This window comes from Dermacentor variabilis, chromosome 9, assembly GCF_050947875.1.
Source record: "Dermacentor variabilis isolate Ectoservices chromosome 9, ASM5094787v1, whole genome shotgun sequence".
NCBI classification, from domain to species: Eukaryota; Metazoa; Arthropoda; class Arachnida; order Ixodida; family Ixodidae; genus Dermacentor; species Dermacentor variabilis.
In genome coordinates this window covers 141,467,519-141,480,218 of record NC_134576.1, presented here as the reverse complement: position 1 = coordinate 141,480,218, position 12,700 = coordinate 141,467,519, and the positions used below count along the sequence as shown (strand labels likewise).

The 12,700-nt window shown below is 45.1% G+C and overlaps 1 protein-coding gene across 2 annotated transcripts in view; it reads left to right on the top strand.

Moving 5' to 3' along the window:
* The window catches only part of LOC142557698 (uncharacterized), an 87,067-nt gene that overhangs the window by 56,148 nt on the left and 18,219 nt on the right, over positions 1 to 12,700 (top strand). For both annotated transcript variants that reach the window (XR_012822813.1, XM_075669734.1), the window contains exons 3-6: positions 2,733 to 2,810; positions 3,748 to 3,842; positions 5,399 to 5,458; positions 8,490 to 8,565. Coding sequence is in view for 1 of the 2 variants with exons in the window: in XM_075669734.1 (XP_075525849.1) it covers positions 2,733 to 2,810; positions 3,748 to 3,842; positions 5,399 to 5,458; positions 8,490 to 8,565 (309 nt within the window). In the remaining variant the exon portion in view is untranslated. The remainder of the gene's footprint in view (positions 1 to 2,732; positions 2,811 to 3,747; positions 3,843 to 5,398; positions 5,459 to 8,489; positions 8,566 to 12,700) is intronic.

Sequence of the window (12,700 nt, the reverse complement as noted above, 5' to 3'; positions counted from 1 at the left end):
AACCGAAACAAAGCGACCTATAGCGCAGCGCAAGTTGACCCGAAACGCGACTACCGGAAAACGTGGATCCGCTCTAAACGGACCAGCAGAAAACAAATTCTCGTCGAGATCCGCCGGTCGAATTTAGCTCTAGGGAAGCTATAAGGGAAAATTGTGTGTAATTCGTCTTTGTATTACTTGCGGTACTTTTGAACGACAAACATTATTGGATGAGTTCACACGCAAAAGAAAGCTACAGGATATGAATAATTTGTAGTTACTTTGGTGTTACTTGTACCACATAGCAGTGATTTAATCAACGATTTGTGGAACATGAAAGTAATGCCACACATCAAATTTATTTACCTTGTCGGAAATAAAGATGTCTTGACTTATAGGCGTCTAGTTGCGGCCGTCAGCCTCATTGTAGACAGCATAAAGCCCCAGCCCCTAGTCCGAACTTTGAACTCGGCAAACTGTATCAGCTGTGGAGTGTGCGTGCGTAAAAAGGGGTGTCAATTCTTTAAACGCCCAGTCCAGCTCTGTTCTGCACTTCCGCTTAAGCGTGTCACGGGTGGGATAGTTGGATCAGGTCCTTCACAGATGAATTTAAAAATTCTATTGACTGTCTATAGGCTTCTTGTAGTTCATCTTGCAGGCCCATGGCGCTTGTGAACCTAAGTACGCATCAACGAAACAAAGACGAAAACAGAGAATCGGACATTGCGTGCCCTTTTTGATTCTCTATTATCCGTTCGCCGTTTCGGTAAACTGGTTTCCTTTCAAGGTTTTTTGTAGACCACTCTGGGGACCTTGTTGAACTTAACGTTTTCCTTATATAAAGTCTGTATATTGTCTATACACATGTCGTTAAAGTGTTCCCTTCGTATACTGTTCTCTGCAATTTTAAAATGTGGTTGTTTGCAGATCTATGGACATCAAACCTTTCATTACCGAGAACAAGCTGGGCTAGTCGACACAAGAACCTATAAGTTTGACTTCACCACGCATAAGACATTTCTGGCAAAAGTTATACGGCCGTTCATCAAAGTGATAGTGCCGCTATATTTTAGTCAAAGAATACACCTACTCCGTAAACCTTAGTTTCCAAGCTCTGCAGCGAAGTTTTTGTTAATATTGGGGTTCAACTGCTTCTTTCTTTACATATATATTTTAAAGCCCTCTTCCGAAAAATATATTCAGTAGTATTTTTGGCCGTTTCCTAACTTAAGTTTGTTTAAGCGAAAGGGATAATCTAGAAAGAAGTGAAGATTGGGGGAGGGGGGGGAGGGAGCCTCCATACGGTTTGAAGACAATTTGTAGAATTGACACACACACACACACACACGCGCACGCGCACGCGCACGCGCACGCGCACGCGCACACACACGCGCACACACACGCGCACACACACGCGCACACACACGCGCACACACACGCGCACACACACGCGCACACACACGCGCACGCGCGCACACACGCACACACACACGCACACACACACGCGCACACACACGCGCACGCGCGCACACGCGCACACACGCGCACACGCGCACACACGCGCACACACGCGCACACACGCGCACACGCGCGCACACACGCGCACACGCGCGCACACGCGCGCACACACGCGCACACACACGCGCACACACGCGCACACACGCGCGCACACGCGCGCACACACGCGCACACACGCGCGCACACACGCGCACACGCGCGCACACGCGCACACACACACGCGCACACACACGCGCACACACACGCGCGCACACGCGCGCACACACACGCGCACACACACGCGCACACACGCGCGCGCACACACGCGCGCGCACACACGCGCGCGCACACACGCGCACACACACGCGCGCACACACGCGCGCGCACACACGCGCGCGCACACACGCGCACACACACGCGCGCACACACGCGCACACGCGCACACACAAAAAGGCCTATACACCTGTGCTTCTCCCTAACTTGTCTCTTGCCTTATCCATAAACTTTGTACAGAGTATTCTTGGGATGGAGGGACGAAAGTAGGTTTGTGGACTTCGCAGCTCCGAACCACAGCCAGCAAGAGTCGGTATGTAGGTGGCAAGGCAGCTAGCTAAAAAATGGCAGTGATAAACAAGCTCTTGGGATCTTGCGACGAATGCTTTCGGGGAAAACTCGCAATTTAATATGAACCATTTATTAAAGTAGCATAAGAAGGAACACATTGGCTCTTTCTACAGGCAACTGTTGTCCTTCTGTCATGTCGTTGTAGCAACATTGCTTCCCTTCAGGTTGCAGATAAGCAAACCATTTGAAGTTTGCATAAGTTAGAAGGTAGTCGGTAAATAAAGGATCTCGCTTATGGTAAAAATAGATGCCCTGTCCTAAGGCAACCTTGACTTTTGGAACTTACCGTGACTATCCTTAACCACGAAGTGTTGTCCTATACCTACTAGTATTTCTATTTATGCATACTGCGATCTTGTACACAAGATCATAGCAGGTGGGAAACATTGTGTTAAGATACACAATTTTATAATAGCCCGTGGTTGTAAGTTAACGCTGTTGATGCTTGATCAATCGCCTCAGCTGACATTTTCAGGTAGTTTTACACTGTTTTGCAAACTGAAGCACAATATTACGATTGGGCTTACGTGGAGTGAGAACAGGCTTGGCAATGCTTCATCTGCTGGTGGTGCTGGGAGCTAGCGGGACTTTCAAAAGTTGTGCCTCAGTGAAACGTGCGCACCGTGGCGCAGGCTCTACAAGATTGCCTGGAAGAGCTGGGCGTCGATGATGCGGTGTGGTGCTCGAGGAGTTCCGACAAGGTCTACCAGGTGAGCAGGACCGCAAAATGCCTACTTTCTCACAGGGGATGTCATTTGACTGTAGCTGTGTGTGGGGAACTTCTAGGGATTCGAGGGGAACCTGCGAAATGCTTTTGCTCTGGCGGACCTTTGCGCGTTTACCCGTGCACCGGGCTCATTTATATTACTGGGATGCGACAGCGAGGTACCCTTATCATGACGCTGAGCAGAGTACAGGCTCCAAGGCAAATTAAAAATGCAAGGTGTGGAGCTGCCTTTACTCGGAACACTCAGCATTTGTTCAGAGCTCGACAATATGAAACGAACAGTGTCCTAGCTCCCATCAGTACACCACACTGAGCGCCAGCAGTGGCCAACCTGAAGGAGCAGTCTCTGAAAACAACTTTTTCCAAATTAAGCTTGGAAAGACCAGGTTTTCTAGAGGAAATTGCAGGGAACTACCCGGCTCGCTTTACGGTTCTGTTCTGGAGTCGTTAGGAAAAGGCAGAGCAATTTTGGCAGCTTTTCGGTATTTAAAAATTCTTATAATTGACTTCTTGAGTTTCACGTTTCGCGTGATGGTAAATGTTCAGCATTATGCTTCACAAGTGAATCTTCTCTGAAAAATGTTTCCATCCTGCATGGCGAATAGGACTTCAGATGAAATTAGCCAAGAATGATCATCGTGCGCTGTTCACAAGACTACCCAGAAGCTCTCGCAGGTCTCCAGAAACATGCACAGAATTGTGTTTATTACCATGGTCACCTTAGAGAAATTAACTGAAACGTGATGGGAGAGTAGGTTTGGGTCGTTACAATCTACGGCAGTCTGTGATCGAGAAAGAGCTTATTCTGTGCCAATCATCTCTAACTTGACACCCTTGGTCCTAAAGGAATATTTGAGAAACGTGTGGGATCGGTTCCCTAACGCTCAACTGCGACATGTACACATTCTGTCTGAGCGCAGGTTATGTTTCCCTGCGAGTCGGGAGAAGACACGGACCTGGTGCTCAAGTCTCTAAACTCCAGGGGAATCGGCCTGGACGCAGGCTCCACCGTCGGGTGAGCTTGCCACCATGCTTTCAACACGACGTTCACGCAAACATGCGCATGAATGACAAATTCAGTTGAAGCAAAGCTCCTGCGGTACATCAGACGTTGAATTTGCATGACTGTGCGCCATGATATAAACTATCTGGCGTTGGGAACAGGAATACGAGTATGTGAGGGTAACGCCCCTAATGTGACGTAATATGAATGAGTAATATGAAGTTCATTTCATAATAGTTTCATACCTTTGCCGTTCTTGTTTCACCCACATTGAGAAAAACACAAGTACTTAAATGTGAGTGATTGCTTGATCTATGGACGCTTTGGATGTTATAAGTCATAAGCATGTGCAAAGGAACTATAGATACATGCATGCTTTGTATTTCGTGGTGCTGTCTCTATTCTGTACACTTTGTTCCTCACAAAGTAAGCGAAGCTTAAAAATAGCAACCCCGTTGTGTGGGCAGTATCCGCGATGCACTACATCCATGATTGCGCTCTCCGTTAGGTTTCATTGTTTTTTTTGTCTCGCAGTTGTTCCCCCGTGTCGTATGACGAGTGCTTTACCTGGACGTGTGCTTGATTATCCATTTGAGGCCAATCGGTTCACCTTGTCCTATATGCAATACTTCGCGTGTAAAATGTGTTTGCTCGTCGCACACGCGCTTGTCACCATTTTTCATGTCGTATACATGCTTGCTGCCGGGCGACTTTATCGTTCGCGCCTGTTTGCTCCGTCATGAGTCGTACACTTCCATGTTGAAGCCAATAGATAGTCTTGTTTACAACTTGCTCATTGCGGAGCTCTCCACCGGGATCAAACATTTGCTTACCTGTCGGTATAAGATATCTTGCTGCCTCGTATCTTTATGGGAGAATCTAGGTCCCGCTCCCTCGCGACTGCGGAGGGGTTTCCACTTGATTTACTTCCGGATACGAGCATGTAATGTGCAGGCTTATGGCAGAACTAATGATTTAACTTGTTTTATTTTCTCATCATATTTCTTGTCTCAGATGTTTGGTCTTGTAAAAGCGAGGTATATTGCTAGCTTTCGCTCATATTGGTGCGAACTTTAGTTTTGAGTATTGATGCGCTCATACGACTCTACTGACTACCAAAGAAATACGTGCAGAAGAAAAAAAACGAGAAGTGTAACGCTTACAGTGACGCAGTACAAATGAAGTCTAATTTATTCTTGTTAGCTAATGCTTCACTAGAACTGACTGTCGCATGGCTAAAACATTTATGCTTTCAAATTTTGATACGTTGAAGTCAAACGCCTCGCATGTTTTTAACCTACCTAAGCTGCAGAAATTGACCGCTACTATGGGACCCGTAAACCTATTCCTCAGCGTGGCTAAACGCGTCAAAAGGAAGCAGCTTTCGCTTGGCACACTCATCAGATAAAGAAACGGACCTGTGCACTGAAGCACCTGGCTCGTGTTTCATGTTGGTCTACAGGAAAACGAACGTTCGCTCCCCGGAGACCGAGTATACTTTTAAGCCTTAGATTTCTGTTCAAATGCAAGTGCAGTAATTGAACTCTATCTTTTTTGTTTTTTTACAGGGTCGTTCCTTGTGCAATATTTTACCAAGGTGGTGACGACGCCACTGCAGAAAGCCACGAGTGAGTGCATTTCAGGTCAGATTAATGAACGCAGGTCTATAACATTTGGCAGCCTATCGCGCAGCTTGTGGTTGCAAACCCACTTTTGAATTCAAGCGTTTACTCTGGAGAAATAAAACTGAAAAAGCCCGCTTCATTGCAGAGGCCTGTCCTGATCAGTAAATGTGGTGACAGGTGTGTCAGCCAGGCGTCACTTGTGCTACACAACAAAACTTTTTGGATGTATCTAACCGTTAAAAACTATCAGTACCTTGTGTTACCTGTCTTTGTCTTGTTTCGCTGTTTGTTGAGAGTAATAGATGGTGTGCGGGTGCACGCACGCGTGAGTTTTCGCATTTATATGCGGTTTATAAGCAATAATCCTTTAGTCGTGAGTCAGCGCTCGTGTTACCTCTTTCTTCTTTGTCCCTGTTCATTCGTTTGCGCTGTAAGTAATAATGCAGATGTACCGACTCGCACGGCTAGTTACCGTTCAGGTCTCGGCATCATACAGCTATTTCACACCGTGCGTCTCAACGTCATCCCATGGAGCTTAAGCAGGGCCCACGAAAACGTGACGGGCCGTGCGAAACGTGACTGAGACTGAAGCTTAGTAAAACCACGCGCTTAACTTTGTCATAGTGACCCCCACTAACGATTCTATTTTAATGTGCTCAAAGTGAAACGACCAACCTGCGAAGCATCCCATACCTAGATTTAAGAAACTTTTGTCTAGCAGGTATAATGTCGTTGAAGACGTCACAATCCTGAAGGTGCCAGCGGAGACTGCGGCATGCGGACAGTAGGCAGAACGTGGTCACATTTCGTTTTCGTTAAACAGTGGTAAACTTGAGGGTCGTGTTCTCATGCATAAGCAAGCCAGCTCTATGGATATGTTGGAACGAGTGATGTCTGTACTTTTGTCTGAGCGCCTCCTACAGTTCATGAAAATGTTAAGGTTAATGTCAGAAAATGTTACGACCGTGTGGTCGTAATACATAAAGGTGGTTCCGTTAAAGACAAGAACAATTACAGACCAATATCAGTGCTTCCTACCTTTGCAAAGATAGCGGAGAACATAATACATAAAAGACTTTCTGGCTTTCTGACGGCAAACAATATAATAGTAAGCGAACAATTCGGGTTTAGAAAAACAAGTCGTCTGAAAGTGCACTTCTTGAAATAAAGGAGCACATACTAGACAACATCGAAAGGAAAATAGTTACCCTGGGAATATTTCTAGATTTTAGAAAGGCTTTTGACTGTGTCCAACACGATGTGCTCTTAAAGAAATTGCCATCGTATGGAATACGCGGCAAAGCTTGGTCTTTGATAAAAAGCTACTTAACTTCGAGAGCTCAATTCACATGCATAAATGGCGTAAATGCTGACTTAAAATTTGTAAAATTTGGCGTACCACAGGGATCATTACTAGGACCAACGTTATTTTTATTATACATTAACGATATTGTAAACATTGACAAAAATACAAAGTTAATTTTATACGCAGACGATACGAATGTATTCTTCACAGGTGCTCATGTAAGAGAGGTATTTTATCGAGCTAACGAATGGCTAACAGGTCGGGATTTGTGGCTTCAATCTAACAGACTTCAATTAAACATCAGCAAAACGAAATACTTACTCTTCCGGCCGCGAGGACACCACCCGACTGTAAACTTGGATTTAAAATTTCAAAACGTTACCATTGAAAAATCTGTATCAGTTAGATTTTTGGGGGTGACATTTCAAGAAAACCTCACGGACGCCTCACGTTGACAAGCTCCGAAGTGAGCTAGGGCGAGCTGTTGGAATCTTAAATAAAGTGAGATATTATATCCCGTCTGCGGTGAAAAGGCAGATATACTACGCGCTATTTCATTCCCGGTTATGTTACTGTTTCTTAGTATGGTCAACAACGACTAAGACTAACCTAGACGGTCTTTTTTGCTTGCAAAAGCGAGCAGTGCGTGCAATCGGAAATTTAGAACTTTCTGAAGACACTACACCCTTTTTTAAATCAAATAAAATACTGCCTATTCATAAATTGTATAAATATAAATTGGCCCTGGAAATATTGCATCAGCACCAAACAACACCTATCCAAACCAAATATCAAGTGAAACCTGGTCCGTACTGCCTACGAAAGAATTTAATACCCAGGCTACGTTCTCGTACAAAATATGGCGACCAAAAACTAAGCTTTATGATACCAGACCTTCTTAACGAATATCCGGAAATTGCTGAAGCACTCGTTACAGCTACCGCAGTGAACATTTTCAGAAAAATGGTAAAAATTTTTTTCCTTAACGCAGACTAAAAATCGTGCCGGACTGATCCCAGTTGGTTTCCGCTTACTCTGTGTCTTGGCTTTTCATTGTGAAAGTCCGATATATTTTCTGTACCCGGACGATTGTTTCGACATACCTGTACAATGTATCTGATTGTATGTGTATTTATGTTATTGATGAAAAAAAAGAACACTTATTGATGTTTAAGTTCTACCGTGTTCCAAATTGAGCCTATTGTAGTCAATACTTTTTGTTATTAATTTATGTTCTTGCCTGACTAATTTATGTTCTGATGCAATTTATGTTCTTGTGTGACTGCTGCTGCCAAGGGTGGCGAGGCCCAGTCAGGCACGTTCAGTGCCTTTTGTCGCGTCCCCCAAGGCATTTCTGTAAGGAATGTCTTGAATAAATGAATAAAGAAAGAAAGAAAGAAAGAAAGAAAGAAAGGTTGTTCAAGTGGCCGTAATCACAGGGCGACTTTATTTCTGGGTACAACATACCTAGAGGAAAGAAGTCCGCAATTATCGCTGTTGGCACATAGTGAAGTTTGCGACAGCACTACAAAAAAATTAATGATGCTGCATCAAGACGGCAAGTTGGGCCAGTTAGGATTCATTGTGAAGTTCATAACGCCGCAACACAAGACACGGACAAAAGGTAAAAACGACGACACCAGCGCCGTGTAGTCGTTTTTACCTTGCTTTTGTCCGTGTCTTGTGTTGCGCTTTTACGAACCTTAAAATGACTGATGCTTTGCGCAGAGAAGAGGCGTCCGGCTTCAAGACTGCTCAGCAGAAGTTTCTCAAGTCCGTGACGGCACGTCTCACAGTAGCTCAGGTCAGTATGTACACTTATAGCTGAATTTTTTGTACTGCCTGTATAAGCAGTAATTGTGAAAGTCTGTTTCACATCAGCTTTTCCCACAGAAATACCCAAGCCAATGTCAAGTGTACAGAATAAGACGACCTTTACTATGACCATCGATGGTGCGCTCTGGAAATCAATGTACATGCAGCAGTTCAGCTGGAACATTATAGCGCGCGTGCGTGCGCAGCGCTCATGCACAGCAGCGAAAGACAGAGGAACGCTGATCCGCCACCAAGGTGACTGGGGGCATTGTAGCGTTGGCTGTGTGCCCCCATAACCTATATTTGACCGCGCGTCATGGCCGCATGTGCCATCAGCGGGTCAGCAAATGCTCCTCGATCGTCCGTATTACAATCGCACTAAAAGCATTCTATCGGCTTACCTCGTCACTCCTGTTCAGTGGAGTTTAATGTGCCGATTTCTGTATGCCGTAATAGCTTAAGCGCAAAAATTTCTGGCCTTTCGTCTCTCGGGAGACTAACTTCAGGAGTGTGCGTGCCGAGTGCAAATATCGGAGAGTGCTTTGTCGCCGGTCGGAAAGGGAGCAACGGGAGGACAAACGGCACCCGTTACTCTCCATTCGCTTTGCTGTTTTCCCCAGTGTCGGCAATGAAGCGGCGGAAGAGATATTGTCTGTATGAATCGTAAATAGCTTAAAGTGTGCGCCGTCAACTGAACTACATGCTGGTCACCACTTTGTCTCCTCGTGAGAAAAGTGCGTGAAATATGAAAGACCATGCACTTCATGTGCACTCTTTAAGTGAACGATATCCATTAAACGCACACGTTATGAATGGACCGGAAAATATTCTTGGCTAATGGTACCCAAGTTCCTTCTGTTCCAAGGAAATGACAAACTTAAGCGATGTGTAGCTCAAGCAGGGCACGCTAAGCGACAGAAGTTCGTCTTATCTGTCGTCTTATCTGTTGGTCCTGTGTGCCCCGTTTGCGCTACATGTACATCACGTATACAGTGCGCATCAGGTTAAACCGTTCTAATAATAATTGGGAAGCTTTCTTCTTGCAGTCGCATATGGTTGCTAGTGCGCCCAACGTTACTCTCCACACATAGCATAGACGAAACGCCGAGTCTATTGTGTATTGCCGCACCTGGGTTGAGATGTTCTAACATGATCTGTTTTTTGTCTCGGCAGCCGAAGCTTTCGTTGTGATGGAAGATGTTGCTTTGTGCGATGTTCTTTTTTGTATATATTGTCCGTATACCTGTGATCGCTTATGACCACCTGGTGGCTCGAAATGCGAAAACACTCGTGTGCTTATATTTATGTGTACGGTGAAGAACCCCAGGTGGTGGAAATTTCCGGAGACCTTCACTACGGCGTGCATCATAATCAGAAAGTGGTTTTGGCACGTAAAACCCCATAATTTTTTAACCACCTGGTGGCCGTATTACTGTAAATAGTCCCTGTACATGCATCATTTCATTCATTGCAATAAATACCATGTTAAAGAAAGGCGGCCATGGTGTAGAGTACCTAGTCCGTTAACGTGAAGACCCGAGTTCAAATCCTGCTTTAGTGCGCTATTTTCTTCATTTATTCTGCTCTATATTTTTTATCAGTGGATAAATGGCTAATGTCGTTAATTGCTTCTTTGAGGAGCATTGGAAAGAATGATCATTACTCCTTTGAGGAGCATCGTAAAAGAGCAACTGTTCGTCCTTGAAGGAGTAAGCGCATGGGGAGTCACAATTCATCCCCTCGCAGTTGCACTCGAAAAGGACGAATGCTTGTGGCAGGTCAGGCACTCCCCAAAAGAAATAAAATATACCCTTTTCCCGTCTTTTTCGTGTACTTTTAAACGTTTACACTATTGAGGGCGTATTTTGTCCCACAACAAAAATCGTCTGTCTTACCCGCATTTCCTTTCTTTAATGCTGCGAGCACGGTACTTCCACGTCACGAACGTCTTGCGCGTTATCAGCGTGGCACAGCATTCTAGACATGAAGGTAGCGAGCACTGAATCTTCAAAAACGGAAGCGCAATCAAGGCAGATGACGCCTATTGTTGTGGTGCAAGATAAGCCTCAAAGTGTGCAAACTTCTTTAGTAGTATGCAGGCCGTGTAGGGCGTGTAATGGTGTCGCACCGGCACCACTACACTGTCCGTAAGATGCGCTGGTGCTTGCGCCAGTAAATCTACGTCCCTTTCATATTGTGAGCCTTCATAATGTTTCGCAATTTCTAATTGTTTGGGTTAGAAGTTAAAAGGCATACGCTGCGAACGAACTATTTTATGACTTATTTGCGAGTGCAGTTGTCAAATTTTGAGAAATCATTCAGTCAAGGCCATAAAACCTAGCCATAACAACTTTGGCTTTTAATAATGTAGCATCAAGTTAGGGTACCGTACCATCTACAAGGAACATCACAGGGACGTCGCCTTTTCGGGAATACTACCAGAGATTCCTAAGCCTAGGCATAGCCTAGACCTAAGCCTAGACCTAATCTAAGCCTAGACCAGGCATAGATTCACCTTGAAGGACAGGCATGAAACAAGGCAGTAATACATTCGCTCCTCTGGTTTGCACGTGAGGCGCAGCTAAAAGAATACGTCTGGATGTACCTTGCTTACCCCTTTATACCCCTCCCTATTTCTCTCCGTACCCCAGCCTTGCTTTTTTCTCGACGTGAGTGGTGTTCTCCAACAAGAGTGAAATATTGCAATAAACAGTTCACCACAGCAACGGCAAAAAAATTCGCCTGGGTGTTCATATTTACTATCGCAATAAAGTTACGAAAGCGATCGGGCTGAGATCGTCACAAGCGTAACTTCATGAGATAAAGCAACGATAGGCAGAGCGCTAGGCTACGATATAACAGCACATAAGCGCAATCTCTCCAATGTTATTCACTGCGTGCTTGGAAAAGGTATTCAAGCTATTAAACTGGGAAGGCTTAGGAGTAAAGATCGACGGCGAATATCTGAGCAACCTTCGGTTTGCCGACGACATTGTTCTATTCAGCAACAATGCAGATGAGTTGCAACAAGTGATTGAGGACCTAAACAGAATGTGTAAGAGTGGGGTTGAAGATCGATATTCAGAAGACAAAGATAATGAAGAATAGCTGGGCGAGGGAGCAAGAGCTCAGGATAGCCAGTGAGCCTCTAGTCTGAGGAGTGCGTTTACCTAGATCAATCACAGGGAACCCTGACCATGAGAAGGAAATTCAAAGAATAAAAATGGGTTGAATTGCATACGACCGACATCGTGAGCTCCTGACTGGGAGCTTACCATTATCATTGAAAAGGAAAGTTTACAATCAGTGCATTTTACCGGTGCTGATCTATGGAGCAGAGACTTCGAGACTGACAAAGAAGCTTGAGAACAAGTTGAGGACCGCGCAAAGAGCGATGGAACGAAGATTGCAAGGGATAACGTTAAGAGACAGAAAGCGAGCGATTTGGATAAGATTAAACGGGTATAGAGATGATATTCTGATTCACATCAAGAGAAAAAAATGAAGCTGGGCAGGTCATGTAATGCGCAGGTTAGATAACCGTTGGACCATTACGGCTACAGAATGGGTTCCAAGAGAAGGGAAGCGCTGTCGAGGACGGCAGTATGACGGCTAGATGGAGCTATGATATTGGGAAATTCGCTGGCGCTAGTTGGAATCGTTTGGCACACGACAGGGGTAGTTGGAGATCGCAGGGAGAGGACTTCGCCCTGCATTGGACATAAAACAGGCTGATGATGATGTATAGATGACACAGGCTAAGCGACATTTTTTTACCATTCCGATTCCAAGACGATGCATTTGAAATCACCATCGCCTGCTGCTGCATACTTCTTAAGATTACAGATGACAGTTCAGGAGCTTCCAGAAGCTCTTCAGGTGTCATTGCAATTCTCTGAATGTTTGCAGGAGCAAGGTGTTTTTCTCAAAACCACGTGGGGGTTCCTTTTACTTATCACCTGTACTTCGTAACGGTTCTTCGGGGTAATTAAAGAAATCACTCTCTTGACTCTGGGGCTTCTTGCATATCAGCGTCGCTTTTTATTTGTGTTTTCGCATTTTTTATCCCACGTTGGAGCAGGTAAACAGCTGGCGCCTGAGAGGTGCCGACATGTTGCGTGTAC